This window comes from Narcine bancroftii, chromosome 4 (genome assembly GCF_036971445.1).
Source record: "Narcine bancroftii isolate sNarBan1 chromosome 4, sNarBan1.hap1, whole genome shotgun sequence".
Taxonomy (NCBI): domain Eukaryota; kingdom Metazoa; phylum Chordata; class Chondrichthyes; order Torpediniformes; family Narcinidae; genus Narcine; species Narcine bancroftii.
The window spans coordinates 66,936,760-66,964,741 of record NC_091472.1 but is presented as its reverse complement, the minus strand read 5'-3'; the positions used below and the strand labels follow the sequence as shown (position 1 = coordinate 66,964,741).

At 42.8% G+C, this 27,982-nt stretch overlaps 1 protein-coding gene and 2 long non-coding RNA genes across 9 annotated transcripts in view; 2 read left to right on the top strand and 1 right to left on the bottom strand.

Moving 5' to 3' along the window:
* Nucleotides 1-15,317, bottom strand: part of LOC138760648 (serine/threonine-protein kinase VRK1-like) — a 67,196-nt gene extending 51,879 nt beyond the window's left edge. The window contains exons 1-7 of one of the 4 annotated variants that reach the window (XM_069931500.1): nucleotides 14,367-15,317; nucleotides 12,699-12,829; nucleotides 4,688-4,748; nucleotides 4,273-4,360; nucleotides 4,079-4,187; nucleotides 2,915-3,007; nucleotides 265-397 (exon numbers count right to left, since the gene is read on the bottom strand). In XM_069931500.1, coding sequence (XP_069787601.1) covers nucleotides 265-397; nucleotides 2,915-3,007; nucleotides 4,079-4,187; nucleotides 4,273-4,360; nucleotides 4,688-4,748; nucleotides 12,699-12,829; nucleotides 14,367-14,412 — 661 coding nt within the window. In that variant the 5' untranslated portion in view covers nucleotides 14,413-15,317. Of the gene's footprint in view, nucleotides 1-264; nucleotides 398-2,914; nucleotides 3,008-4,078; nucleotides 4,188-4,272; nucleotides 4,361-4,687; nucleotides 4,749-8,232; nucleotides 8,289-12,698; nucleotides 12,830-14,366 lie in introns of those variants that run through there. The other 3 variants (XM_069931501.1, XM_069931502.1, XM_069931503.1) reach the window with 3 other exon arrangements.
* Nucleotides 71-27,898, top strand: LOC138760651 (uncharacterized). 4 transcript variants are annotated; one of them, XR_011355775.1, is made up of 4 exons: nucleotides 71-558; nucleotides 1,501-1,586; nucleotides 7,017-7,144; nucleotides 26,717-27,898. It is a non-coding gene; the product is annotated as an uncharacterized lncRNA (long non-coding RNA). The 4 variants fall into 4 exon arrangements; XR_011355776.1 differs by lacking the exon at nucleotides 26,717-27,898 and adding an exon at nucleotides 13,293-13,389; XR_011355777.1 differs by lacking the exon at nucleotides 7,017-7,144.
* LOC138760650 (uncharacterized) lies at nucleotides 14,462-16,300 on the top strand. Its single transcript, XR_011355773.1, has 2 exons — nucleotides 14,462-15,639; nucleotides 16,026-16,300. It is a non-coding gene; the product is annotated as an uncharacterized lncRNA (long non-coding RNA).
* Nucleotides 27,899-27,982: the final 84 nt, after the last annotated feature.

Here is a 27,982-nt window from a genome sequence, read left to right as displayed (position 1 = left end):
TTATGCCATAAAAAATGACACTGTTGTTATTTATGATGTGATTACAGAGCAACATGATTGGAAGAGCACAGTAGGATGCTTACTGGATGACACTGCATCTTGCTGGGTCAGCTCTTAAGCTTTCAGAACCCACAATGCAGAGATGCTACAAGAGTGAAGCTCGCTGGATTAAAGTGTCAAGCAGCAAGTCACATAATATAAATTTCACCACAAACACAGTTTTCACCACTCATCGTCCGTTGACTGAACAGATTATGCTCTTACCTACACCTTTGTGAGCATCTATGCTGGTAAATTCAATTGTTCCATTGTGACCTTTCCTGGGGTCCTCCTTATAGCATTTGTGAGCTCCATTGGGGCAGTATCTGAAGGCAAGTCCATAATCTGCCAAATAAATCTAAAATATTTAAAAGCATTTCAATGAAAATGCTGTTATTTTCTTCTTCCAAAGATGGTGGCATTTTTATCCTCTACATCATCAGTGTAGAATCTCTAGTCAAGCCTATTTACATTCTGAACCTGAAGAAACCTTCAGTCAGCTTTTCCATGTTACAAAAGGTGAGAAGCTCATAATAGAATGAATTATGTGTCTTCTGTTGTAATACTTGTAAATTCAGGAGTAAAGGTGCAAAGTTTGTTAAGAGTGCCTGAACAAGTTGAGAAAGTAGTTAAAGAGTGTGCTGGATTCCGAGCATAGAGCGAGTACAAGGGCTAGGAAATCACAATGAACCTTGACAAAAAAAAATGGCTTGACCACAGAAGTCAGCAAAACCCCCATTATTCAGAACCTATTGGAATTGGTGTATTTGCCAGTTGCTTGAATTCCAGATAACAGGGATTTTACTGTACTATGCCTGGAGGAAAGAAAGGGCTTTGAAGAGGGCATGGAAAAGATTTGAGCTGGGCTGATTACAGGGATGAGGCGATCCAGTTGTGTGATTGGATAGGAGGGGCTGGGTTCTTCTTGCATTGTATGAGATTAGCAGATAAACTACTGGAGGTATTTAAAACCAGGAAGGGTATAAACACAGCAGGTAGAGGGATATTGGCTGAAAGGTTAAAGACAAAGGGACAAAGGAAGAGGATTGCCACAAAAAACAAGGGTGACACAAAGGAAACTGACTTATTTTAAAACACAGTTTTGATTACCAAGCTATTGGAAAGATGTCATCAAGACATACAGAGTGTAGAAAAGATTCTAGAATGCTCCAGGACTGGAGGACTTCAATAATAAGAAGCTGGATAGGCTGATGCTTTATTCCCTTAAGCATATAGAGGAATACAAAATCATGAGGGGGCATAGATAAAATAGTCATAGTTTTTTTTCCTTGCGTAGTGGAATCTAACACTGGAGAGTGGAAATTTGAGAGAAAAAGATTTAAAAGAGACCTGAGGATTACCTTTTCCCACACAAAGGGTGATAGATACAAGTATGTGGAAAGAACTGCCAGAGGAAGTGATAGAAGTGGGTATGTTTACAATATTTGAACATTTTGACAGGTACATGGATTGGAAATGTTTGGAGGGATGTGCATCAAACACAGGAAATGGGACTAACTTCCATGCTGTAAAACTCTTATGAGAAGGTGAGCTCATTACTTCTGATATTACAGAATGATTCTAATTTCTAATGCATCAAATGCATAAATTGTCTGCTCTGGTTATCTCATTGGAAAGAATGTGGATCAGTGGTCCTGCATGTTGAGCAACATTTCGAAAAAATACTGAAGCTACCAAGGGCACAGGATGTCATTCTGGATGGGGACTTCACTGTACGGTTGGCAGCTCCACTACCGACCAAGATATGATTTGGGGCATGAATTGAGTAAACTAACAAGCATTAACTATACTTGATCCCAGCAAATTATTTGTTGAGAAAACATCTGGATTGGTAGAAATAACCACCAGATATTCCCCATGGAGACAAAATCTTTCACACTGAAGATACCCTCCACTGTTTTGCAAGGCATTATAAATGGATAGATTCAAAACAGATTGGCAGCACGAAACAGTGGACATCAGTGGTAAAACCATGCATCTGAACAATCTATGTAACCTGAAGATCCAAGGCCAGGAGACTAAAGAGGTTAGTCCAGGAGACCAAAGAAGAGTGCAGAAAGGAACACCAGGTGCAGAATCAAGCATCCCCATAAATGATGAGATCCAAGCTTACTGTCATGCAATAGTAAAGAACATGTAATATTACACAAAATATGCATTGACATAAGACATAGTCTGTGAAAGAAAAAAGAAAGAAAAGGAAAGAATAATAAATGGTAAATCTTCCTCGCCCACAGGAAAAAGAATCTCAGGATTGTATATGATGTACTCTGATAATAAATCTGAAATCTGGAAATAGAGCAGAATGTAAAATGCCAGTGATAAACATTGTGCATAAACTTTTCTATTCAAAAATTATAGCCCTATAATCATTTACAAAATCAACATACAATAAACTGCAATTTTTTCCAACTTTCTGGCAAAGCTAATGAGGAAAAAAGTGTGTTGCTATTTTTACATTGTTAATGTGGTTGCCACTTCACAAGGATTTTTGCATTTCCTAGGAACATTGTTCCTAGGTGTTCTTGCAAACACCTTTATATTTACTCTCCTTTCAACAGTCCTCATTCCATAATTAGTGTTGTGTAGCTATGTTACAATTCAAGAAATAATGTGACCATATGACCTGCACTTTTTAGTATGAATTATTGCCACATTTTCTTTAACATTTAAAGAATTTGCCACAATCCTGCCCCCCATGGAATGGAAAATAACTGTGATTCCTAAATCAGGTATATCACTACAGCTTTCGCAAGTAGGTTAATTTTTCTGATGGACCTTTAATACTGTCTCTTTCATTAATTAAATAATAACACATAACTATTTGTTATCAGTAAAGACAGATATAGGATACCTCTTTGTGATTCTTGAAGCTCAGTAGCAGGTTTGCCGACTTGATATCACCGTGGATGTATTCGTGTTCATGAATAAACTCCAAAATATTAAGCTGTTTTTATATATAAATTAAAAAAGCAGAATGTTGGTCTACAAAATACAGGGATTAAAATAATTTCTTGCATATGATAATATATCTTTAATAATACACCACTGATATATTCTATTTCCTTTCAATCCCCTTCTAATCAAAGACTGAAAACTTTATTAAATTATTTAAAATTTCCAGTTGATAGAAACATTATTTTCCAAGCTTCTCAGTTCAGCATAATAAATATCATATTAGTCAGGTCTAAAAAAAGGCTTAAATAGCTACAAAAAAGACGATTAAACTTCCTTCCTTCCTATTCCTTCCCCCATCAAAAGCAAGTGAATTACCCAATTTGGAAATCCATACCAGCAATCTCACTGCCATTCAATTAAAAACACCACCCTCTGCGATCACCTTCTGAAACCTATTACCAAAACAATTTTAGATCTTCCACATGGGACCCTTCCGAAGGCCTTATTGGTCCAGATATTCCACATCTACTGTAGTGTCCTCATCGATACACTTTTCTACCTCTTCAAAGTGGGTCAGACAAAATTTGTTACCTTTGATTAGTCCCCACCTTCCTCAGTGATCACTAATCCTGCTCCTCAGAATATTTTCCATGTTACTGATGTTAGGCTCACAGATTTATAATGACTAAGCTTCTCTTTGTTGTCCTTTTTGAAAAAAAATGGAAGATCACAATTGCCGTCCTCTAGAATCTCCTCTCTCACTTTTGGCCAGCGAAGATTCAATAATCTCAGAGAGAGCCCCAGCAATCTTTTTCCCTTGCCCCCCACAGCAGCCTGGGATAAATCACATCTATCCCTGAAGACTTATCTACCTTTAAACCCACAAAGGCATCACATGGTCTTCTGTAACTATGGAAATTTGCACTAGAATTTAAATTTCACCTTCACAGAGTTCTCCAACAACAAAGTCGGTTTCCTTTGTGAATATTATCCAGTTGCTGATTTTGAACATAAATCCAGTTTATTCACAAAGGTAAAAAAAAGGGTTCAATCCCAATACAAATCTGGCTTCATGCTGATAGAATATTTAACAAAACTATGTCTTGTATCCATGGCTTACCAGCTGACAGCCTATTTTCAAAGCAGAATCTTTGTCCAACTGGCCTCCTCTGGCTTCCAGTACCTTTTGGAAATCTACACCGAGTCTGTCTATAACCATGAATCTGTAGCTGTGAAGAAGAAAGAGAAAAATATCATTCCTGAAGGAAACATCTGGTTCAGGACAGACTGATGTTCAATGCAGAGCCTTCTCACCTCTTCCCATTGTACTCAACCAAACCCGATCCCCAGTAAGTAGGAATCCCCAGCAAACTCAGCTTATGATTTTTCATCCATGTCTTTACTGCAAAAGAAATGAACAAAACCCTCCATTAGAATATTTGACGAACACAAGCAAAATCAGGCGATTCCTTCTTTGTGTCCTGTTAAGTCTGGTTATCTTTGCAGTCGCACTGCAATTATGTTACAGCAATTATTTTTCCCGATTCACAGGCTGCAAAATAAAGATGATAATAATACATGGAATTAGTCCTAAACATACTGCGGACTGATTTTAAAAATATAATTACTATGTACAAGGACATTATGCTGTACTTCAAATTTCTACTCATTCATACAAGTAGCAGCTCATAAATATGTATAATTAGCATATTTATTCACAGGTACCTACTGTGCTCAGATTTAGCTGCCCTCTGATAAAATTTCAGCTCTGAAAATAGGGGTCCATTTTCCTGAAAATGAGAATTGCTTCTTTTAATAGGATATAAAACAGAAGTAAGAACAAATAAATATAAAGTTATTTCATCTCTACCATATGAAGTAGGAGTAAATGATTCATTCATTGACTGGTTCTGCCGATGATCAGTCACTATTCCAGTTACACCCAATTCCCTCCTAATCGAAAACAGCTAGGCCGATCAGACACTCTGTTGCTCCGATTTTATCAGAATTCACTTGAGAAAATTAATCGTCCACATGCCATACTGGGGAAATATTATGTGAACCTAATCTTCTTTGTGATGTATGCCCAGGAGATCCTAATCAGCCAGTCTTAGTCCATGTGCAATGGCTATGCTATCTCCCTCTCATCTCGCAGATGAGAGAAAGATGGCATAGCTTTGTTCTGCATGACTGCAATGGTGGACGCAGGGAGGCAGAGCAGAAGGCAAAAAGATGAAGAATCCATGAAATATTGAAGAATTGGAAGGACAAAGCTATGGAGGGTTTTAAATTTAAATTCATCAGTTTAGGCAACAAGGAACAATGTCCATTTGGAGGAAGTTAAGCAAATGGAAAAGGGAAGATAGTTCCAGGATGGGACCAGGATAAAATAAGGCAACAGCTCTTTGCTGTTTCTTAAGAGTGAAGACTATGAAATTTGTCATATTTTGTTTGTGATGTAAATCGAATGTGGATATAATAAAGGCAAGCATGAATTAAGTATGCATCTATACCCCATCAGGGTAGAACATTTCTTCAAAATTAACCTGACCTCAGTCTTAAATAGCTTACCCCTTATTCTAAGATTACACCCCATGATCAAAACCAGAGGTGTCCAACCTTTCAATTTTTAATTTAGCTATACAGCACGGTAACAGCCCACAAGTATGTACCGGGAGTGTAGGTTAATTGGCCAGCACAGACACGTGAGCCAAAATAGTCTCTTACCGTGCTGTACATCTAAATTAACAATTAAAAGGTGGCCACCCCGATCTAGACCACATCCAGAGTAATCATCCTCTCTATATCAAACCCTTATCAGAATTTTGAAAGGATCAATGGGATTTCTCATTTTTCTCCGCAACGGAGAATAGTTTCACTCACATACCAGGCCCACAATTCCCAGAAGCATGGTTGCATTTCCTCAATGCCAAGTACATTTTTTTTAAATAGACAGGTAATGAAATCTGAACGGTGTCAGTTTTCCGTAACTTAAGTACAAGGCATGAAGGTACTTTTAACTATCAGCCATACCCAATATTTCATGTTTAAAAAAATACCATTTACTTTTTTGTGCACCAAAGTGGATGACCTTGCATCTTCTCTCATTACATTGCTTCTCCCACAAATTTACCACTCAGTATGCCTTTATCCCCTTGAAAACTCTGTACATCCTTGTCTCATAAACGAAACTGGTTTAATATCATCAAAAATATGGATATACAGCACATGATCCCTTCACCAAATTGATAATAATTCATTAAAAATCTGAATCTAAAATTTTCTGATGAAATAAAAGGTAAACAAGTAGTTAGTGGATGTATTGAAAGATTTAAAGAGAATGCATTGCAAAACAAAAATTGGAAAAACATGGACATAAAAATGGAGAATGGGAATGTGTAATGGAACTATTAGACGTTTAACTAGGAGAAGAACTTGGATAGCTGGTGGACAGTGAGATGAAGAAATAAACTAAATGCAAGTCATCTGTAAAGAATCTGACAAAGGTGTTCTTATTAAATGGGAGGCTTACAAAAATGATATTTTGAGAGTCCAGAGCTTGCATGTTCCTGTTAAAATTAAAGGCAAGTCTAACAGACAAAAAGTACCTTGGCTTTCAAAAGATATTGAGGCCCAGGTTAAGGAGACGCAGAGCATTTAAACAGCAAGGAACAAGAAAGGAACCAGAAGAGTGCAAGAAAACACAAGGAAATTGGGATAAAAGTCACGAGATTGCTCTGGCAGATAAGGTGCAGGAAAATTCCAAGGGATTCTGGAACATAGAACATTGAAGTACAGAATATGCCCATTGGCCCACAATAAACTGCTGGCCCATATAAACCTACTCTACGACAATCTAATCCTTCCCTACAACAACCCTCCATTTTTCTTACATGCATGTGCGTAAGATCCTTTTACAAGACTTTAATTTACCAGCCTCCATCAGCACCCCCAGTAATGCTTTCCAGGCGCATACCACTCTCTATGTAAAGAAACTTTCCTGTCGTCTCCCCTAAACCTTCACTGTAACCCTTTGGACTCTGTGTCCCTGTTTTTAGGGACTACTAACAAGTACATGCTTTGCTGGACTGCTTTGCTGTGTCCTGGTTTTCTGGATTTGGTTCATACCTAACCACAAGCTGGTTCGTACTGTAAAGATTGACCCATGGATCCAGCCCAGACTATGGTATGTATTATGAAAGGTTAAAAATGGGTTGAGTCCAAAGGGTACTTATTACTGTTGCCCCAGGAAAAAGGGGCTGGCTGTCCACCTTATCTCTGCTCTCATAATCTTATATAACTCTACTGTCTCCTCTTATCCTTCATAGCTCGAAAGAGAAAAGCCCCATCTTGGTAAACCTTGCTTCAAAAGAAATGTTCTCCATTCCAGGCAACATCCTGGTAAATCTTCACTGCACCCTCTCTAAAGCTTTCATAGATATATCAAGAGCAAAAGGATAGCAAGGGCAAAATTAGTCTTCTTGAAGATCAGTGGTCATCTGTGTACGGAAACAAAAGAGATGAGGGAGATGTTAAATGTTTGTTTTTGCATCTGTATTTATTCGAACACAGACACAAAGTATACAGAAGTAAGGCAAAATAGCAATGAGGTTATGGACCCTATACAGATTAAAGTGCTTGCTGTCTTAAGACACATAAAGGTAGACGTATCTCCAATGCCTGACCAGATATTTACTCAAATCTCGAAGGACCTATAGTTAGGGTAAATGCAAACAAGCTTTTATCCACTGAGGTTGGGTGAGACAAGAACTGGAGGACATGGATTAAGGGGAACTTGGGGAACTTCTTCGCACAGAGTAGTGGAAGTGTGGAACAAGCTGCCAGCAGAGAGATGGTGGATACAGCTTTGATTTTGATATTTAAGAGAAACTTGGATGGGAGTGGTATGTAAGGCTATGCCCCAGGTCAAGTCACCGAGATTAGAGTTTGGCACGGACTAGGTGGGCCAAAGGGGCTGCTTCAGTTCTAGAGTGTTCTATAGTTCTAATGCAAAGAAAACCTTGATGTATATCTATGAGTAAAGAACATACATTTCAGAGATGATAATGGCTTTACAAAGAACAGTTACTTGTCCCAATTTACTTTTGGAATTGAATAAAGTCGTTGAATGAGACTAATTTAACCAGGTATTTGAGCAATGAAACAAGCAGAGGAAGCTAAAAATGTATAAATTAATAGAACAGAGAACAGCAGGTAGCTTTGAAATCAAGTGAATTAAAATGCAAAGTACCTGTATGAAATTGGTGCACTTACTACTTTAATGACATGTACAACATCATCACCAACATCTTTTGCTGAAGCAGGAGAAGCTAGAAATAAAAATCAAAAATAAATGAACAATGCAGTGAATAATGACCTGAAACTCTGCCTATGTCTTCTCCATGATTCAAGGCCCAACGCTGACTAGGAATTTACTCTGATGCTTTCTTCAGCAGACAAACGTGCCAGCTTCACTTTAAAAAGACTTATGATCATCCACTTTCTTCAGGCAGAAGTAGAGCAGATGCTTCTTTTACTTTCTTTATATTACTTTGTTTACGACTTTGTAATTTCTTTGTGATTATTATTCTGCACCATCTGCGCATGACGTCTTGAAGATTGAAGCTATGGTTCTGTTCCACAAATGGACTTTTCAGCAGTAGCCTTTTTTACATCGTCGTTTCCATTGCTCACACCACGTTCTCGCTTCAATTATTTCACATTTGTCACTCAATTTCAACGAGTTCTTCTTTCTCTTTTCGCCCCATGCTGCGAAGTTTATCTACTTTAGGATCCATTATTATGGTTGTGAATACATATGCTATAGATGGTTGCTGCTGTGCATCTGTGGCACTTACTCATGTATGCACACAAAAGCCCGCTAAGTTTTAAAAGTGTGAGAGTTTTCGTAAAGTCCAGATTCTCAAATGGTCCAGATTTCTGGACTTCCACTATGAGCATTTGGAGAAGTACAGTCAGAATGGCTTTGTGAAGGGAAGGTTGTGCCTCATGAGTCTAATTGAGTTTTTGAGGAGGTAGGGTGGTAGATGTGGTCTACATGAATTTCAGCAAGGCATTTGACAAAAGACTCATCCAGAAAATCATGAGCCACAGGATCAGTGGAACCTTGACTGTGTATATAAAAAAATTGGCTTGTAGGAAGAAACCAGAGAATAGTAGTGGAAGGAAAGTATTCTGCCTGGAGGTCAGTGACTAGTGGAGTGCCGCAGGGATCTGTTCTGGGACTCCGGCAATTTGTGATTTTCATAAATGACCTGGATGAAGAGGCGGAAGGATGGGTCAGTACGTTTGTGAATGGTACGAAGGTTGGAGGAGTTGTGGATGGATATGAAGGTTGTCAAAGATTACAAGAGGATATAGACAGGATGCACATTTAGGCAGAAAAGTGGCCGATGGATTTTAATCCACATAAGACTGAGGTGATGCATTTTGGAAGACAAACCAGAAGGCTGAAAACAGGATTAATGATCTGTTAATTAAGAGTTTGCACATTGGGGTGCCAATCCATACATCCCTTAAGATCGCCGCACAGATTGATAGGACAGTTACCAGTAAGAAGGCTTATGGGATGCTGGGATTCATTAATAGGGGGATTGAACTCAGTAGAGAGGCCACTTAAAGCATTGTGTTCAGTTCTGGTCACCTCATTATAGGAAGGATGTGGAAGCCATGGAAAGGGTGCAGAGAAGATTTATCAGGATGTGACCTGGATTGGGAAACAAGTCTCATGAGGCAAGGTTAGCAGAGCTGGGACTTTTCTCTTGGAGCGTAGAAGGATGAGGGGAGACTTGATAGAGGTCTACAAGATTATGAGAGGCATAGATAGGGTGGACAACCAGCACCTGTTTCGCAGGGCAGGATCAGCCAACACCAGAGGACGTGTACAAAGGGACGGAAGTTTAAGGTAGACATCAGGGCTGTTTTTTTTTTCTACTCAGTGTATTGGGTGTGCCTGGAATGCCTTGGAACGGTGGTGGAGGCTGAAACATTGGAGGCATTTAATAGACTCAAACACATAGATGAAAGAATAAGAGGGTTATGGGGTAGTGAAGGTTTAGTATTTTTTTTTAAAAAGGGTCAGCACAACATCAAGGGCCAAAGGGCCTGCACTGCACTATTCTATGTTCCATGTATTGTAACTCCTTCCATATTCTCAGAATCAGAGTTTATTGTCATGAACAAGTCATGAAATTCAGTGTTTTGCGGCAGCATCACAGTGTGAACATTCATATTATAAAAACCATCTTACGATGTTACTATCAAAAAATAAAAATAATAATGCATGAAAAGTGAGGCAGTGTCCTTGGTTCACTGAATATTCAGGAATCTGATGGCAGTGGGGAAGAAGCTGTCCTCGTGCCGCTCAGTGCTCGTCTTTAGGCTCCTGTACCTTTTTCCTGATGGTAGCAGAGTGAAGAGGGCATGGCTTGGGTGGTGGGGGTCTTTGAAGATAGACGCTGTTTTTTTAAGTCACCACCTCATGTAAATGTCCTCAACGGACTGAAGTCTGCTGCCTATAGTATTGCAGGCCAAGTTAACAACCTTCTGGAGCTTATTCTTGTCCTGAAAGTTGGCACCTCCATACCAGGCACCGATGCAACCAGCCATAATGCCCTCAACGGTACACCTGTAGGAATTTACAAGAATCCTTGGTGACATACCGAATCTCCTCACAAAGTATAGCTGCTGGTGAGCCTTCTTTGATTGCATCAAAATGGAAGCTCTAGGACAGAGCCTTGGAGATTTGACACCCAGGAATTTGAAGTTCTTGAACCTCTCCACTATTAAACCCTTGATAAGGACTGGGTTGTCCGCCTAACTTCCTCCTGAAGTCTACAATCATCTCCTTAGTTTTGCTGATGTTGAGCGCAAGGTTGTTGTCGTTACACCATTCAACAAGTTGATCTATCTCCCTCCTGTACGCTTCCTCATTGTTGTTTGTGATTCTGCCAACATCTGTGGTGTCATCGGCAAACTTGTAGATAGCATTGGAAATGTGCCTGGCCACAGTCAAGGGAGCATACTGAGTAGAGCAGTAAGCTAAGCACACATCCTTGGGGTGCACCTCGTGTTGATAATCATTGAAGAGGAGACGTTGCTTCCAATTTGTACTGACAGTGGTCTTCCAATGAGAAAGTTAAGGAACCAGTTGCAGAGTGGGGTACAGAGGCCTAGAGCTTGTAGCTTCTTGACCAGTTCTGAGGGAATAATGGTATTGAAGGCCAAGATATAGTCGATGAAGAGCAGCCGTATGTGGGAATTGCGATTTTAGAGGTGATCCAGAGCTGAGTGGAGAACCAGCAATATTGCATCTGATGTGGAGCGATTGTGATGATAAGAGAATTGCTGATAAAAGCAATGCAAAAAATGGAGCAATATCATGTGTTTCAATTGGCATACACCAATCAGTTTTCTCGCACTTACATATTTTTCTATCATTAAATACATTTAAAAGATACCTTAAATTTAAGTTGAAGACCTCTTTGATGGACTATGAACTGCACACCCGACTACACTTTGTCATACTCAGGTAACATGATCGCCCAGTTACCTGGGCAAGCCCAGTTTCCAGCCCTATGCTTCGGAAACCAAGATCACATGACTCCTTGATCTTTGCTGCTGCTTGAACACATTACAAACACGTTAAATTGATTACATAACATTTGGCAGAAATCAAAGCTATACTTGTGTTAAAAAGGAGCAACTTTAAAAAAAACCTTTATATATTTATGTATTGGAGCTAACTGAGGCTTCATAGAATTCCTGCCTCTCAGAATACTTAAGTTCCTATTCCATTAAGAACCATTTTCATTTGTTTGGTTACCATTATTGAAGCTCAAGTAAATAAGAGATAGTATGATAATAACAGGCCAAAGGCTCCTCTTCATGAGATGACTATCAAATAACCTGGCTCACCTTTTAGCTGAATTTTATTATATTGCAAACATTTTAGATGGATAATAATAATATTATGAATTAAGACATTTCCTTCTATTTAATATTGCATATTATTCTGTATTGGGTTTTGATTGTTCAAAAAATGGCACTGGTTATATAGTTTCATTGATGAAATAATAAAATTAGCAAAGGATATCCCTCACATTTTACTTTTCATTATTAAAGACGAGATAGCAGAACAGCATCACATAGAGGAGAATTTATTGTGGACATAGTCACATGCAATTTTCTACAGGAGGAAGCCAATAGCTTTATAACTACATCATTGGAAGGCGTCCTCTAGGCACATAAATAAATAAAACTAAACCAAGACTCACCATAATAATAGTAGATTAAGTTTGTGATAATCTGAGACTCCTTGCCCTCAATTGGGCCTTTGATGCAAAGCAACCCCCCAGTAAGAAAACTATTAATACTGTTTAGTGAAGCACTAAAAGAGACCAGCAATTGGTGGGCTCCTCTTCACTCAAGAGTTTATTTTACTTTAGCATGCTGCCCTTTAAGGTCACTGGAAGTCCTGTCCCTACGCCGGAAGCTGCTGTGCGATGCCACCGCTCAGTCTGTGCGTATGCAAGCCCAGAGCCGCCGCCTGAGGAGACAAATGCACAGCACCTTGCTTGATGCAGCTGCTCTGCTCACGCAGGCTGGTTCGCCTGTCCATCAATCACGTGCACCACCACAACTGAAGGTTTGTTTTCCATGAATCCCTTGAAAATTCTTGGCTTTCCAACAAAGAAACTACATGATATTGCTTCTCTTACCCAAGTGTATCCACCACTGCCAATAATTTTCCCAAGTTTCCAACATTTTTTCTCAGAATCCGTCAGGACCAATCCCTCAGGGAGAGGCTCAGGAAGCCTCTTTCTTCTGGTGCCTTTGGGAGGCATAATCCCTACAAAGAGCAAGATTGGTATTATCTCAGTATGTGGAAGCAGGAAAATTAATTTATACTTTATTTAAGGGTTCTATTGACCAGAATCTTGCTCCTCCCTTTCCCATAATTGATTTAGATTGTTCCTAAGGTTCATAGAATCTGAAGCATGGGACTGTTGCATTTCAATCTTGATCATGAACTTAAACCAAATTAAATATTTACCAGAAAATAAAAAGGGCATGATATTGGCAATGCACATAAAGTGTTCTGCAAAGAGTAAGACAGTGTAATCATCCACAGATATAATTTTAATCATCTCTGAGCCAATACTGTGTGAAATGCAGTGGTCAAGCATGTGGAAACATTACTTAATTATGGTTAAAATAATCCTTCACAGAATTAATCTGAGCAAACACAATCCATTCTTAGTAAAGCATATGCACACCAAATAGATTCAGTCCAGCTTCCTATTTCATCCTAGATGCTGCAAAGAATATTACTGGTTTTGAGAGAGAATGACTGTGAACTTCTAAGGCTGGGCTTTTAAAGTAAAAGAACTTTGCCTCAAATGTAGTCTGGATCAGGTAATGTCTACCACTTACAATGATAAGAGACTAAACTGGATTCTTTCTAAACAAAAATGGCTGGTGGGCTATAATGCAGATTAATCTGTATCCAAGGCAAATCATGTGGTCATGGTTTGACAATATATTATCTTGATCAGGAAGGGAATCAAGAGTTGCAGGGAGATGACAGGAGAATGGGGTTGAAGAAGATTGTATATCAGTGCTCAATGGGCTGCTCCTCGGTCTCACGGTCTTGCACAAGGTGAAAAGATGAATTTTGCGTCAAAAGTTCAACAAACTCTTCCCACAGTTCCGCTAATATTGGGAATTGCATTGTATCGTACTAGTTTATACAAATGCTGGAATGCCAAAAGGCCACTGCATGTTGCAAGTCTGCACTGCCTCCCTCTACTACCCAGCCAACACCCCTCATGCCCCGTGCATCACAGCATCCACATTCGTAGACCGACCTGTCCCACCTGCAAAGCCCAAGCATCCTCCCCTCATCTCCAGGGCAACACTCACCCACCCTGCGCAAAACCTCGCCGTGTGGGAACCCAAGCGGCCTCCGTAAAATGGCTTACAAAACCTCGGGCTTTTTTTTAAAGCATCCTCCGATTGAACAGAATAGTGCAAACGCGTTTCAAATGGAAGGCAAGCCCGCATAACGTTAATAAAACCATTCTTAGTAGGCGTAGGTCACGTCTCCAGAATGGAGGACCATCGCCTCCTCAAGATCGTGTTCTATGGCGAGCTCTCCACTGGCCACCGAGACAGAGGTGCACCAAAGAAGAGGTACAAGGACTGCCTAAAGAAAGCTCTTGGTGCCTGCCACATTGACCACTGCCAGTGGGCTGATCTCGCCTCCAACCGTGCATCTTGGCCCCTCACAGTTCGGTGGGCAGCAACCTCCTTTGAAGAAGACCGCAGAGCCCACCTCACTGACAAAAGACAAAGGAAGAAAAACCCAACACCCAACCCCAACCCACCAATTTTCCCCTGCAACCGCTGCAACCGTGTCTGCCTGTCCCGCATCAGACTTGTTAGCCACAATCGAGCCTGCAGCTGACGTGGACATCACCCCTCCATAAATCTTCGTCCACGAAGCCAAGCCAAAGAAGGAAGTAGGCCTTCAAGTCAAATCCGTGTGGGGAATGGGAGGTGGAGGCTATTCTCGCCACTGTGCCCATATTCCCCGTTCCACGTCCATCCTGGCACTGCACAAGGCCCATTTATCGCCTTGATGTCCCGATTGGCGGCGAGAGTCGTTCCTCGTCTCCGCTTCCCGACCTGCCGAGTATTCCGGCCAGCATCTGGCGTCACCGCAGCAGCCGACAGACTTCGTTCCCAGTGCCACCTTGGTTTTGAAATCTACCTCTCCCGCGCGCTCGTCGACTTGTTGCTGCTCCCCAACAATTCCTGAGGTTCCGGCACGAGCATTCGGAGAAGAGGCCGCGGACTCCACGGACGGACGGAAGCCGAGCCGGATTTTGATTGACAGCCGTCCAGGAACCCAGGCTCCCGGGCGGATGAAGCGGGGCCGTCGCCCGAGCAACGATGGGATCTTTCCACGCAGCAAAAGTGCCGCGGCCGCCAATTTAAAACGACTTGTTTTCAATCCTGCTCAACTCCTCCGAGCCCGAAGTCGAGCTTGCAGTGGGAACTGACACACTTCCTGGGGACTCGGGGATCCTGGGGTGGGGACGCTTGACTCAGTTGCTCATCCTCCAGGGCCCGGCCGCCTGCCCTCGCTCGGATGCTCCAGGGCGCCGGAGATAGTGAAGGAGACCTCACGGATCCTGTGACTGTAAACCAAAGGGAGAACGCGAGGTCCGCCCAACGCTGTGAAGGACCTGCTCCCTGCTGCAGATTTCTAGGTTCGAAGAAGTGGCCAGACCCATGATAAATGTCCCAACATGGAACATTGACTGACCATTTCTGCTCCTGGATACTGCCTGACCTGTTCAGTTCCTCCAGCAGCTCATTCTTTAGTCATGTCCCGAATTTATGTTTTTCCCCAATACTTTGTGTTAGCTCCTATTTGCTGGATTTCTTTCCTGAAATCGTCTGATGAGGGAGGGGAAGGTCCCCTTATGTCCTGTTCTAGTTTGAAAATATTGTTCTCAAATTGCTCATGAGATGGAAAGCACTCTCCTTCACTTTTGGTCATTGGCTCTGTAAGAAGTGCCTTCGCGTTCACAAAATATGCTCGAGACAAAGTTGAGAACAAAGAACATTTATTTATATTTACAACATTGCAAGGTGGGTACTCTCCCTTATCTTGGGAAAGTACCCCGAGGGTGGGAAGTCTCTTTGTTTTCATACAATTTTCACTTCACCTCCCCTTATGTTTGTCCTTCTTGGATTGGTTTGGCACTTTTCCCTATTCGTCTGACTCTTGACTGATTCCAACTTTCTCTTATTCCGTGCTCACACCTCCTTTCCCCACCCCCTATTAAACAAGCTGTGTGTACGTGCATATTTCTATGTCTGCTTAAATTCCTCTGTTGTTTACTTTGTTCTGCTTTTTCATGCGCCATTTTACACAAAGAACATTTTAGCTTTTTCCTTCCTTTTTTCTTTCTACCTTCTATAACGGTTTCAGAACTCCTACCATTAAAATAATAACTGTTTCTAAACTCCTACAGCTCCACAACATCAGATGAGTGACCGTATCAAGATCTGACACTGGCCAGTCAACTTGGTGCTGTCTGGTCTTTCGAGTTCCTCCAGCAATTCTTTTGACTGCACCAGATTCCAGTATCCAGCAGCCTTTGTGGTTTTGAAACATTTCATCGTTAGTCTGTGGAAAAGGTCTTCCACAATATCCACGCCGGACTCCTGCTCATTCCCCATTTCACAGCAGCCGAGACTGGGAGTAGCTGACCTGATTGTAGCGTGAATAAAAGCTCTCACAACTGGAGGGAGAACAAATGTTTTTATTAGCTTATAACTATGGGTAGGGTCTCACAATGATCTTCTGAAAGGTTCTGGGTTTAGGTGGGAAACCAGGGTTAGATGGGAGTAGAGGCAGCCATCAGCACAACACACTACCAGTGAATCCCAGTTCACTGCATTCACTCCTTCCAGTAGAATTTAAGGTCTGTGAATGAAGACCGAGAACATGGGTTCAGAAAAAAAAGTTGAAAAATATAGTTATTTACAGGTTTAAGCAGTCCTGGGGTCTGGAGATCCTGGTGGAGTGCCTTAGCTCCATGGAACCTTGGGTCTCCTGGTCCCCTTGTGAGGGAGGAGAGGTGCGCTGGGTCTCCGGCTCAACGGTGAAGGGGGATTCACTTCCCTCATGAACTGGATCCCCCATGGCCCTGACTTGGGGCGGCAAGAATGAGTTCCGTGGCTTCAGGGCACTTGAGGCAACAGACCCTCTGTTCTGGTGGGTGCCAGGTCCCTGATGGAGATGGTGTCCTCTCTGCCATTTGGGTACTTCACATAGGCCTACAGGGGATTGGCATGGAGCAGTTTCACCCTTTCCACCAAGAGGGCTTCCTGAGAAGGACTGGATCTGGAGTGGTAATCTAGAATGGGACTGTAGTTCCCAATGCCGAACTTCTTTTGAAATTGAATAGGAGCTCGTGAGGAATAGCGTTGCTCATGGTACATAGTAGCGATCGGATGGAATGGAATGTCATAGGGAGGACTTCCTGCCAGCTTGAGTCTGGAAGGCTTTTTAACTTCAGGACCAGTTTGACAGCCTTCCAGACCGTGGTGTTCTCCTTTTCAACCTGCCAGTTTCCCCCAGGGATTGTAGCTAGTAGTCCTACTTGATGCGATGCCCTCACCAGCAGTTACTGACACAGCTTGTCACTCAAAAGATGAGCCCTGGTCACTATGAATATAACTGGGATAACCGAACAGGGCGAAAATGGAATCTAGGGCCTTTACAACTGATGAAGTAGATATGTCTGGACATGGAATGGTGAACGGGAAGTGGGAGTACTCATCAATGATAGAGAGGGAGAAGGTGTTCCCATTCGTGGAGGGGAGAGGTCCCTTAAAATTGACAGTGAGCCAGGATGACTTGATCAGGTACGGCTTTGCAGAGCGGTAGAAGTGCGGCTTGCACTTCGTGCAGACTTAGCAAGACCTGGTCATTTCCCTGATGTCTTCCATGGAGTAGGGCAGATTGTGCACCTTGACAAAATGAGCCTTGCAGGTGATCTCTGGATGGCAGAACTAATTATGACCGCAGTTGGTTGGTGTGTGCAGAGGCACAGTTTCCTCTGGATAAGGCATCTAGAGGGTCATTAATGGATTAGAAATCTTGTCTTTTTTTATCTTGCCCTTCTTGAAATCATTAAACATGAATGTGACCGAGCGCTGGTCAATGAGCAGTGTAAATTTCCTACCAGCCAGGTAGTGTCTCCAGTGCCTCACGGCTTCTACAATGGCTTGAGCCTCCTTTTCCACAGATGGGTTCTGGAGCTCGTGGCCTTGTAATGCCTGAGAAAAAAATGCAACTGGCCTGCCCGCCTGGTGGAGGGTAGCTGCCAGGGCTACATCTGTAGCGTTGATTTCCTCTTGGAAATGTGCATTCTTGTCCACCGCCTGCATGGCGGCTTTCACAATTTGGTTCTGGAGGTAGTTAAAAGCCGTTTGGGCTTCAGTCAAGAGGGGGAAATTAGTGGTTTTTAAGAGAGGGCGAACCTTATCAGAGTATTGAGGGATCCACTGGGCGTAATATTAGAAAAACCCCAGGTATCTCCCCAAAGCCTTTGTTGTCCTAGGAATGGGGAGCTCTAATAGGGGGCACATCCTATCATGATCGGGGCCAATTATGCCATTCTCCACCACGTTCCCAAGGATAGCCAGACGTTTAGTCCTGGACATGCACTTGTAAGAGTTATAAGTGAGGATCAGGGCTTTCACCGCATAGAGAAAACGCTGGAGGTTTGCGTCATGGTCTTCCAAAGTGTGACCACAGATGGTGACATTATCGAGGTTGGCGAAGGTAGCCTTCAACCCATACTCATCCACCATTCTGTCCATCTGCCTCTGGAAGATAGAAACCCCATTAGTGATACCGAAAGGGACCCTCCGGAATTGATAGAGACGACCATTATCCTCAAATATCATATATGGACAATCCTTGGAATGGATTGGCACCTGTTGATAAGCAGCTATCATGTCAATGGTCGAATAGACCTGATACTGCGCAATATCATTCACCATGTCTGACATTCAAGGGAGGGGGTATACTTCCAGGAGTGTGTATCGATTGATAGGTTGGCTATAGTCAATTACTAGCCTGGACTTCCAGATCTGTTCCAGATCTGTACATCCTCACGAATTCAGCCCGTAGCAGCTTCGTAACTGCACTTCTTGGCAAGTGTCCACAGATCCAGCAGGTAGTCATTGATGGTCTCTCCTGGCCATTGGCGACGTAGAGTGAGTCGGTGCCTTCACTAGGATCTTGTTTTGCAACTTCAGGTACCTAGCCTTCAATGCCTCGATGGCAGCATCATATGTAGTGCAGTCTCAGATGACTACATACCCTTTTGTTCTTACCCTCGAAACGAGTGTGGACCTCCCGAGTTCATCGGTGTGGAAGACATCTCTGTTCACGTTCAGATAGGCCTGGAAACAGTCTAGCCAGTGCGTGAACTCCTTAGCCACATGAGGGGACAGAGGATCTATCAGTAGCATACCAGGCTTGAGTAGCGCTTCCATTGTTTAGGGAATAAGCTAATAAAATTGTAGCACAAATAAAAGTTATCTTAACTGGAGGGAAAACAAACGTTTTTATTAGCTTAGGGTAGGGTTTCACAGTAGTCTTAGGAAGGATTCTGGGTAACTTTTGTCTTGGTGAATTTCTATTGCTGCTGGGTTTTGGGGTCCTCTGGGCCCATAACAATATTGTCAAGTAATAAAAAGACTAAATTTTGCAGGATGAATTTATCTTTGAGCCCATATGCTAATAACAGAAGTTAATGAGTTCACTGGTTCATTCTGAATTTCTGGGTTTGGTCAAATGGAAGATTCTATAGTTTGACGGTAAAATAAGTGCGTTGCATTTCAATCTGAATATACCAATACCAAAGTTAAAATGTGAGTGATAAAGAAGAGATACAGAGAAAAGAGAAAATGAAATGTAAGGTCTGACATTGGGAGAGATTAAAAGGATATTAGCTCTGAGAGAAAGAAAATGGGAAGTGGGACAAGTGAAACAAAGATTTGTGCAGATTGAGAAAAGAGAAAAAGTGGTTTATACAAGCACCCAGAGCATTTATGTCTGTACATAAATAAAGATTTGAAAAATCTTGTTAAATTCCATTGTTATGGAGCTTGAGGGAAATTGCCTTGCGTGATAGCTGTTCGCAGAGCTTTGGTATTGTATACCTGTACATTTTGAAAGTAGACAAACAATTGGCAGGGTATCTATCACATGTCACTGCCCCAGGGTGAAGCTGGAATTTCTAAAGCACCATAGAATCCAACATTATAAAATGAAGCCAAATGCAAGTTGAACTCATTTAGCAACTTCCATGCATATAAATATTGTAATTTTTTTTCTCCACACAGCAAAAACAAAAAAATATTGCAAATAATATAATTGATAACAACTATAGACCAAAAAATTTTGTGAAGTGTCTGGAGAGATAAAATAAAGTACCGTGTAGTTTTAAGTTTCTCTGACAACTAATTTTAGTGGACTGATTGATATATTTCTGTCCATGCATAGACAGTGCCCTCCATAATGTTTTGAACAAAAATACTTTTTTCCCCTTTATTTGCCCCTGTGCTCACAGATTTACATTTCTAATCAAATAATTCACAAGTAATTAAAGTGCATATTCTAAATGTTATTCAATGCTATTTGTATACATTTTGGTTTGACCATGTAGAAATTACAGCATTCCTTATACATAGTCTCCTCATTTCAGGGCACCATAATGTTTGGGACATTTGACTTCATAGGCATTTGTGAGTACTCAGGTATGTTTAACTGGTTCATTGGTGCAGGTATAAGAAAGATAAGCTTGCTTCTAAGCTTGTGATCACATTTGGAATCTGTAGTTGCCATTTTTCAACATGAGGACCAGAATTGTGCCAATGGAATCAAATAAACAAGTATGAGGCTGAAAAACAAGAATAAAACACTAAGATAATATCCCTTACTGTTTTATTCTTGTTTTTCAGCCTCATAATGGCTTCTTTGACTTTCATTGGCACAATCCAAAGGTGATCAAAAGCTTTGAAGCAAGCTTATCTTTCTTATACCTGCACCAATGAAACAGTTAAACATACCTGAGTACTCACAAACGCCTATGAAGTCAAATGTCCCAAACATTTTGTTGCCCTGAAATGAGGGGACTCCGCCATAGCAATCGGGCTGACGGTCCGAGAGGCAAGCACAACCAAAGGCCAGCAGACCGCAAAGTGGCACTGACCCCATCAAGCAAACTGGTGGCTAAGCAGCTTTGAGTCCAGAATCCCTAACATGGTGCTGGCCCCGCTGCACAGCCAACAAGTTGGGATAGCGTGCGGGTGAAAAAGGTATTGACATGTAAGAATGCACCCACGTGCAAGAAACCCGCTATTGTTATTGCAGGCAGTGACATCAGCAAATGGGGGCAAACGGCGGGAACATAAACAGTATAAAAGTCGGGCTCAGCCCCAATAAACCATAGTGATATCTGTCTACACATGTGTGTGTCTTTACTTCGAGCAGCGCGCGGCTAGAATTGGTGATCCTGATGGTTTAAGATGGCATCCAAACCCCAATGATAAGCAAGCCGACAGCAGTCCACGCAGTCACCCTAAAGCTGCCGACCTTCTGAACAAATCAGCGTATGGTTCAACCAGGCCGAAGAACAGTTTTAGATCCGGTAGATCACAGCAGAGTCCACCCGGTACTACCAAATGGTGAGCACCCTGGACCAGGACACAACAAGCCAGGTGGCCAATTTCATCCAGGGGCCCCCATCAGAAGACATCTACACCACCTTCAAAGACTTACTCATTGAGACTTTCAGTCTCTCATGGCGTGAGAGAGGGACACATCTACTCCATTTGGATGGGCTGGAGGACAGGCCACCATTGGCTCTGATGAACGATATGCTGGCCCTCATTGGGAAGCTTGAATTCTGTTTGAAAAGGCATTCTTAGAGCAATTACCTGAGAATGTCCAACTGCTCCTGCAGACGCTGACTTTAGTGACCTCCGGAAAGTTGCAGCACAAGCGGACATCCTATGGAAGCAGAAAAGAGAGTGCTCGGCATCCATGAGGCTTGTCGCCAAATCTCACAGCCAGACCCGAACCAGCCCACTGAAGGAACAGCAACCACACAAGGGAGGTGCATTCAATGAGCAGTGGTGCTTCTATCACCAGTGATGGTGTTCCAGAGCCCGCCAATGCTTACCGCCGTGCACGTTCCAGGGAAATGCCAGGGCTATCAGCCGCTGACCACAACCGCTGGCCAACAAAACAGCCTCCTATATGTGAGGGACCATCAATCTGGACGGCAGTTCCTTGTGGACACAGGAGCAGAGGTCAGCGTCCTGCCCCCGTCAGGGCAGGAAACTAGAAACAGGCAAGTGGGCCCCATGCTGAGGGCTACCAACAGCAGCATGATCAGGACCTATGGTTCATGCAGTTGGGGGGCAGCCTTTCTCATGGGTGTTCGCATTGGCAGCAATGGAACAGTCGCTCTTCGGGGCAGATTTTCTGTGACCCCACAGCCTGCTGGTGGACCTTTAGGAGCATTGACTGGTCCACGCACAAACTTTCCAGACTTTTCCCCTCAAGGACGCCAGGCTCCTGGCTCCCCACCTGGACTCAGTGCAGCAATCCACGGACAAGTACACCAAGATCCTGGCAGAGTTCCCAGCAGTGCTTATACCACCTCCCCACACAGTTCACCACAGAGATGCCCCGGCACAGAATGCAGCATCACATCCTCACCCAAGGCCCACCGCTCCACCAACGAGAAAGATGATTCCCCTCAGAGAAGCTCCAACTAGCAAAGGAGGAGTTCAAGAAGCTGGAAGAGGTTGGCATACTACAGCGGTCAGACAGCCCATGGTCTTCTCCCTTGTACATGGTACCCAAGGCCACTGGGGGTTGGAGACCATGCGGCAACTACTGCCATCTCAACAAGGCCACAATGCCAGATAATTACCCGTGTCGCATAGCCAAGACTGCAGCAAACCCGCATGGGCAAAGATCTTCTCAAAAGTGGACCTTGTGTGTGGATACCAGCAGATCCCAATACACACTGATGACATTCCTAAGACCACCATCATCACCCTTTAGGCTTGTTCGAATATTTGCGCATCCCATTCGGGTTGAAGAATGTCGTGCAAACCTTCCAGCAGCTGATGGGCACTGTGGGCTGAGACCTGGATTGCATCTTCATCTACCTAGATGACATCCTCGTGGAGAGCAAAGACCAGCAAGAACACTCCTCTACATCCGGCTGAGTGAGTTTGGACTGTTGATCAACCCAGCCAAATGCCAATTTGGGTTGGAGACCATCGACTTCCTGAACCATAGGATAACAAAGGAAGGGGCCACACCACTGCTCAGCAAGGTGGAGGCCATCCAGAAGTTTCCTAGGCCCAGCACGACTATGGGACTACAAGAGTTCATGGGGATGATCAATTTTTAATCACATGTTCATCCCCTCAGCTGCCAAATCATGTGACCCTTGTTCGCCAGATGGCGGGCAAGGCCAAAGACGTAACATCAGACAGAGAGTTGGCGAAGGCTTTCGTGAAGGCCAAGGAAGTCCTGGCAGGTGCGGCTTTATTGGCACTCAAGGGCAGATGCTCCAACAGCCCTGATGGTGGACACCTCAGGAATGGTAATCGGCAATGTTTTGGAGCAGCAGATCAAAGGGAGTTAGCGACTGTTGGCTTTCTTCAGCAAACATCTGTGACCTATGGACAGGTAGCCTGGACTGGTGCTGTACTTTGCCATCCACCATTTCCAGTACTTCCTCAAGGGTAGGATATTTACAGCCTTCACCAACAACAAACCCCTGACTTTCACCCTGTCATAAATCTCGGACCCCATGGTCAGCTCACCAACAGCGTCATCAGTCATACACTTCTGAGTACACCACAGACATGTACCACGTCTCAGGCAAGTACAACGTGGTGGTGGATGCACTATCCAGGCAGAACATCCACATGCTATTGAAGGGAATGGATTTTGTGTTACTGGCAAAGGTGCAACAAGATGACAAGGTGATGCCCCAGTACAGGACAACCATATCAGAACTGCAGCTCCAGGACATCTCAGTCGGCCTATTCTTCAGGACCACAGTTTGACTGGTGGCCAGTAAATCTGAGTGGCATGGTCTCCGGAAACAGGTCAGTGGGTAGGCGAAGGCATTCACACAGTGCCAGATCACCAAGGTACAACAGCATTCCAAGACCGCACCACTGCACTTCGAGCCTGCGGAGCGAAGGTTTGACCATGTCCTCCTGAACATCGTGGGACCCTTACCAGTATCCCAGGGGTTCTGCTGCCTGTTCACAATGGTTGAGCATTTCACCAGGTGGCCAGAAGCAGTACCGAAGACAGACACCTCCACAACCTCGTGCGCCAGGGCCCTCATCTTCTCGGTGGCACGGTTCGGCATACCCTCCCACATTACATTGGAAGGAGGGGCCCAATTCACCTCCAGCTTATGGTCCAACCTCTTCAGTCTCTGGGCGGTCAGCTACACCACATGACAGCCTATCACCCTCAATCAAATGGGCTGGTAGAGCTCTTCCATAGGCACCTCAAATCTGCACTCTTGGCCAGACCACAGGGACCCAACTGGGTAGACAAGCTACCATGGCGATGCGCACAGCATCCAGGAGGACCTCAACACTTCTTCTGCTGAGCTCATTTACAGAGCTCCACTCATGGTCCCCAAGGTATTTGCACCATTTCCAGACAAGCAAAAAGACGACACAGCAGCACTCCTCCACGGGCTATGGGAACGAGTTGGCAACCTGGCCCCGACTCCACCGACCAGGCACAGACAAATGAGGACCAACATATCCAAAGACCTAAAAGACTGTATGTTTTCATTCACAGGGATCCACACCTTCCACCACTACAGAGGCCATATGAGGGTCCATTCCAGGTCATACGCAACAATGGCGCCATGTTCGAGCTGGAGGATGGAAGCAAGACAGAGATCTTCACTACAGACAGGTTAAAGCCAGTACACCTGCACCTGGCACTCCTAGCCAAGACGCCAGCACCACGCAAGAGTGGCAGGCCACCAAAACCTACAGAGAAACTGCCTTTGAGCACCAAAGACAATACCGCCAATTCTAGAGGGGGGGGGGTCACGTAGAAGCTTGCTACCGCAGCAATCGGGCCAGTGCTCTGGGCGGCAAGTGGAACCAAGAGCCAGCAGATCTTGCAGCAGTACTGGTCCCATCAAGTGAACTGCTGGCTAAGGCAGCTTAGGGGCCAACATCACCGGCATAGGGTCAGTGCACGGGGAAGAAGTTGCCGTCATGTAAGAATGTACCTGCGCGTGGGAAACCCACTATTGTTATGCGGGCGGCGACATCAGGAAATGGGGCGTGTGTATGTGTGTGTGTGTGTGTGTGTGTGTGTGTGTGTGTGTGTGTGTGTGTGAGTCTTTGAGTAGTGCTCGGCTACAGGACTATGTATAAAAAGTGCTGTAATTTCTACATGATAAAATCAAAATGTATACAAATAACCTTGAACACAATCTGGAATATACACTTTAATTATTTCTGAATTGTTGATTACAAATTTTAAACTGTGGAGCACAGGGGCAAATAAAGGAAAAACATGTCTTTGTCCCAAATATTATGGAGGGCACTGTATATACGGTTTAAACAAATTGTTGGATGGCACACAAAACTGTTAACTCATTTATTTTTGCAGACTCAGTAACTTCAAGCATGAACCTTAAATGATGTACTAAAAATAGTGGTCAAAAGTGTCTCAATCTTTGACATGCAAGCATTGGTAGAAAATCTCCAGAGAAACAGCTTAATTCTTTTCCCTGCTGAAGTGTAGTAAGAAGGGCATACAATGGAATTTAATTGTATGTTATATCATCTAGAAAAGGGGATGCATCTCTAAGGAACTGAAAATGATCAGTGCACTCACTATTTTACAGTTTCATAATGTCACTTAGATGATCCCAGATTGTTTGAGTTGAAAGAAATTAAGGTTACAAAGAATTTTTAAGCTCTTATGAGTATTTTATTGAAATGAGATGCCAAGCAAGGCACAAATGGGGCTATTATGCAGACTGTCGACTCTTAAGTTTTTTTATTATTAACGATTATTGGGTAAATTATGATCCAGGCTGTCAGGGCACATCATTATAACTGAATTTCCCAACATTCAATGCCATACGGTACAATGTTTTGTGGAGAGCCAATCTGGTGTGCTCTGCCACGCCTTCAAAGTTTGTGGGGTTAAGAATTAACATTTTAATATGCTCACACCAACATAAAGAACACTTAATAATTTAGTGAAAGGTTTCAGTTGTGAAGGTCACTGCAGCTTCTCTCCCATCTCCCCATACATCTCCGTGATCATCTTCTTCAAGGGGCCCATATCCTGCCGTCTTGATCCTTCCCATTTAATTATTGATCGCTTACCTTTTCCTCCATGATAACTTGATAAATGATAATTCCTATTCCTTTCCTTGGCTAAGAGACTGAACATCATTCTTTTAAAACTATTGTCATTAATCCCTTCAAAACATCTATTCTTGACCCCTCTTGACCTTTTTTCACATTCAGCGACTGACCTATCTTTAATTTCCTGTTAATGTTCTTAAATTTACTTTTATTAAAAATTTAGACAAAAAACAAAACAGGCACTTCCAGCTCTTGGGCCTGTGTCCCTCAATTACACCCATTAACCTATAACCCCCTGTAAGTTTTGAAGGGTGAGAGGAAACCAGAGCATCTGCAGAAAACCCATGCAGACATGGGGAGAACATATAAACTCCTTAAAGAGAGTGCCAGATTGGAACTCGGGTCACTGGTGCTGTAATAGCAATGTGCAATACCATATGGTGTTTTCTCTTAGCTCCATGTCTATAACCTCTACTCCCAATTTGAACCCCTCCATTCTGGCTACCCTGCTCCCAGCACCAGGAGGGTGACTGGCAATGCCAAAAACACTTTTCCGGTGACAGCTCATGGTATATTTCCTCTCCTCCTCACCAATCTCTCTATTGTTCAGTGTGGTGCTATCAAGCTCAAAAAAAAAATCATTCTGATGAATAGACTATGACTTGATATACTAACTTGAGTTCTCGATCCACAGATGTTGCCTGACCTGTTTGATGCATGCAGCATTTTCTGTTTTTTATTTCAGATTCTTGGCATCTTTAGTTCCATTCCTACCTAAATAATTTCTGCAATGCTGTAACAGTGGCAAGGACCAGTTTCAAAACAGGATGGAAACACATAGGAGACAGCAGATGCTGTAATCTGAAGTTAAACACAAGCTGATGGAGGAATTTCAATGGGTCAAGCAGCATCATTGGAGAGGAAAGAATGGGTGATGTTTCAGGCCATCAAGGTTGAGAATTTATAAAAGAGAAGCTAGTGCAAACGAGACAGGGTGGGAGAGATGGGAAAGACAGTAGTTTAAAAAGAGGCTCTCAATGAATGAGGTAACTGAAACAGTCAGTCTTGAACAGGAATTTGCAGGAGTCATGGAAGCTTAGTTTCAGTGTTTCATTCATCTATGTTAAATTGCCCAATTAGTTATTATTCATTCAACAACTGTTGCTTCAAACAAACAAATGATAATACAGCCAAAATACTCAGCCAGCTGGAGTCTAGCTACAGATAAATCTATGATCAGCCATAAACCTTAATGACTGATAGTATTTTTTCATGGAAGTGCCCGCTTTTTTTCTACTTAACTGTCTGTTTCATACTTTGAGAGATTACATGCTTCAGTGTTTGGTTGCAAGATTTCTAAATTAAAATTCAGAACTTGATTTTGTTAAACAAGAACATTTGCAGATGTTGGGGGTCAAGGGCAATACACACATACTCTGGAGAAAGTCAGCAGGTCACATTGATTGCCTTTTGTTTTCCAAGGATGCTGTGTAACCTGCTGAGTTTCTTCAGCATTTTTGGTGTGTTGCTGTACACTTGCTTGGAAGTGCACAACTTCATCATGTCGTGGGCATTTAGCTCTGCCCAAGAAGATTGCAGTGGACTTATCTGACCATTCTACACTAGATCTTTCTTGTTTGGAATACAAGGAGTTACAACTCACTGCGAAACAATTCTTATTTGAACAGTAGGACAAGTTAAATATGTGCACTTAATTTTTCATCTGAAGAAGATCCAGATAAGTAAAAGGTAGGCATATAAAATCAACTTCACAAAACAAAATGGATCTGCCAACTTTATCAGCTCCCTTCAGCAAACCAGCATGTTTGATGTGGACTCTTCAATTTCCAACTGCACGACTCCCATTGGTGGCCTGATTCTGGAATTCTCCCTTACTTCTGAATGTATGATCATTGAAAAAACTATTCCGAACAATATCAGCTTTGAATTGAATAAATGCAGAGTGAACTTAATTGTAAAATAATTTTGCATTGCAGGATGTATTTTTTTA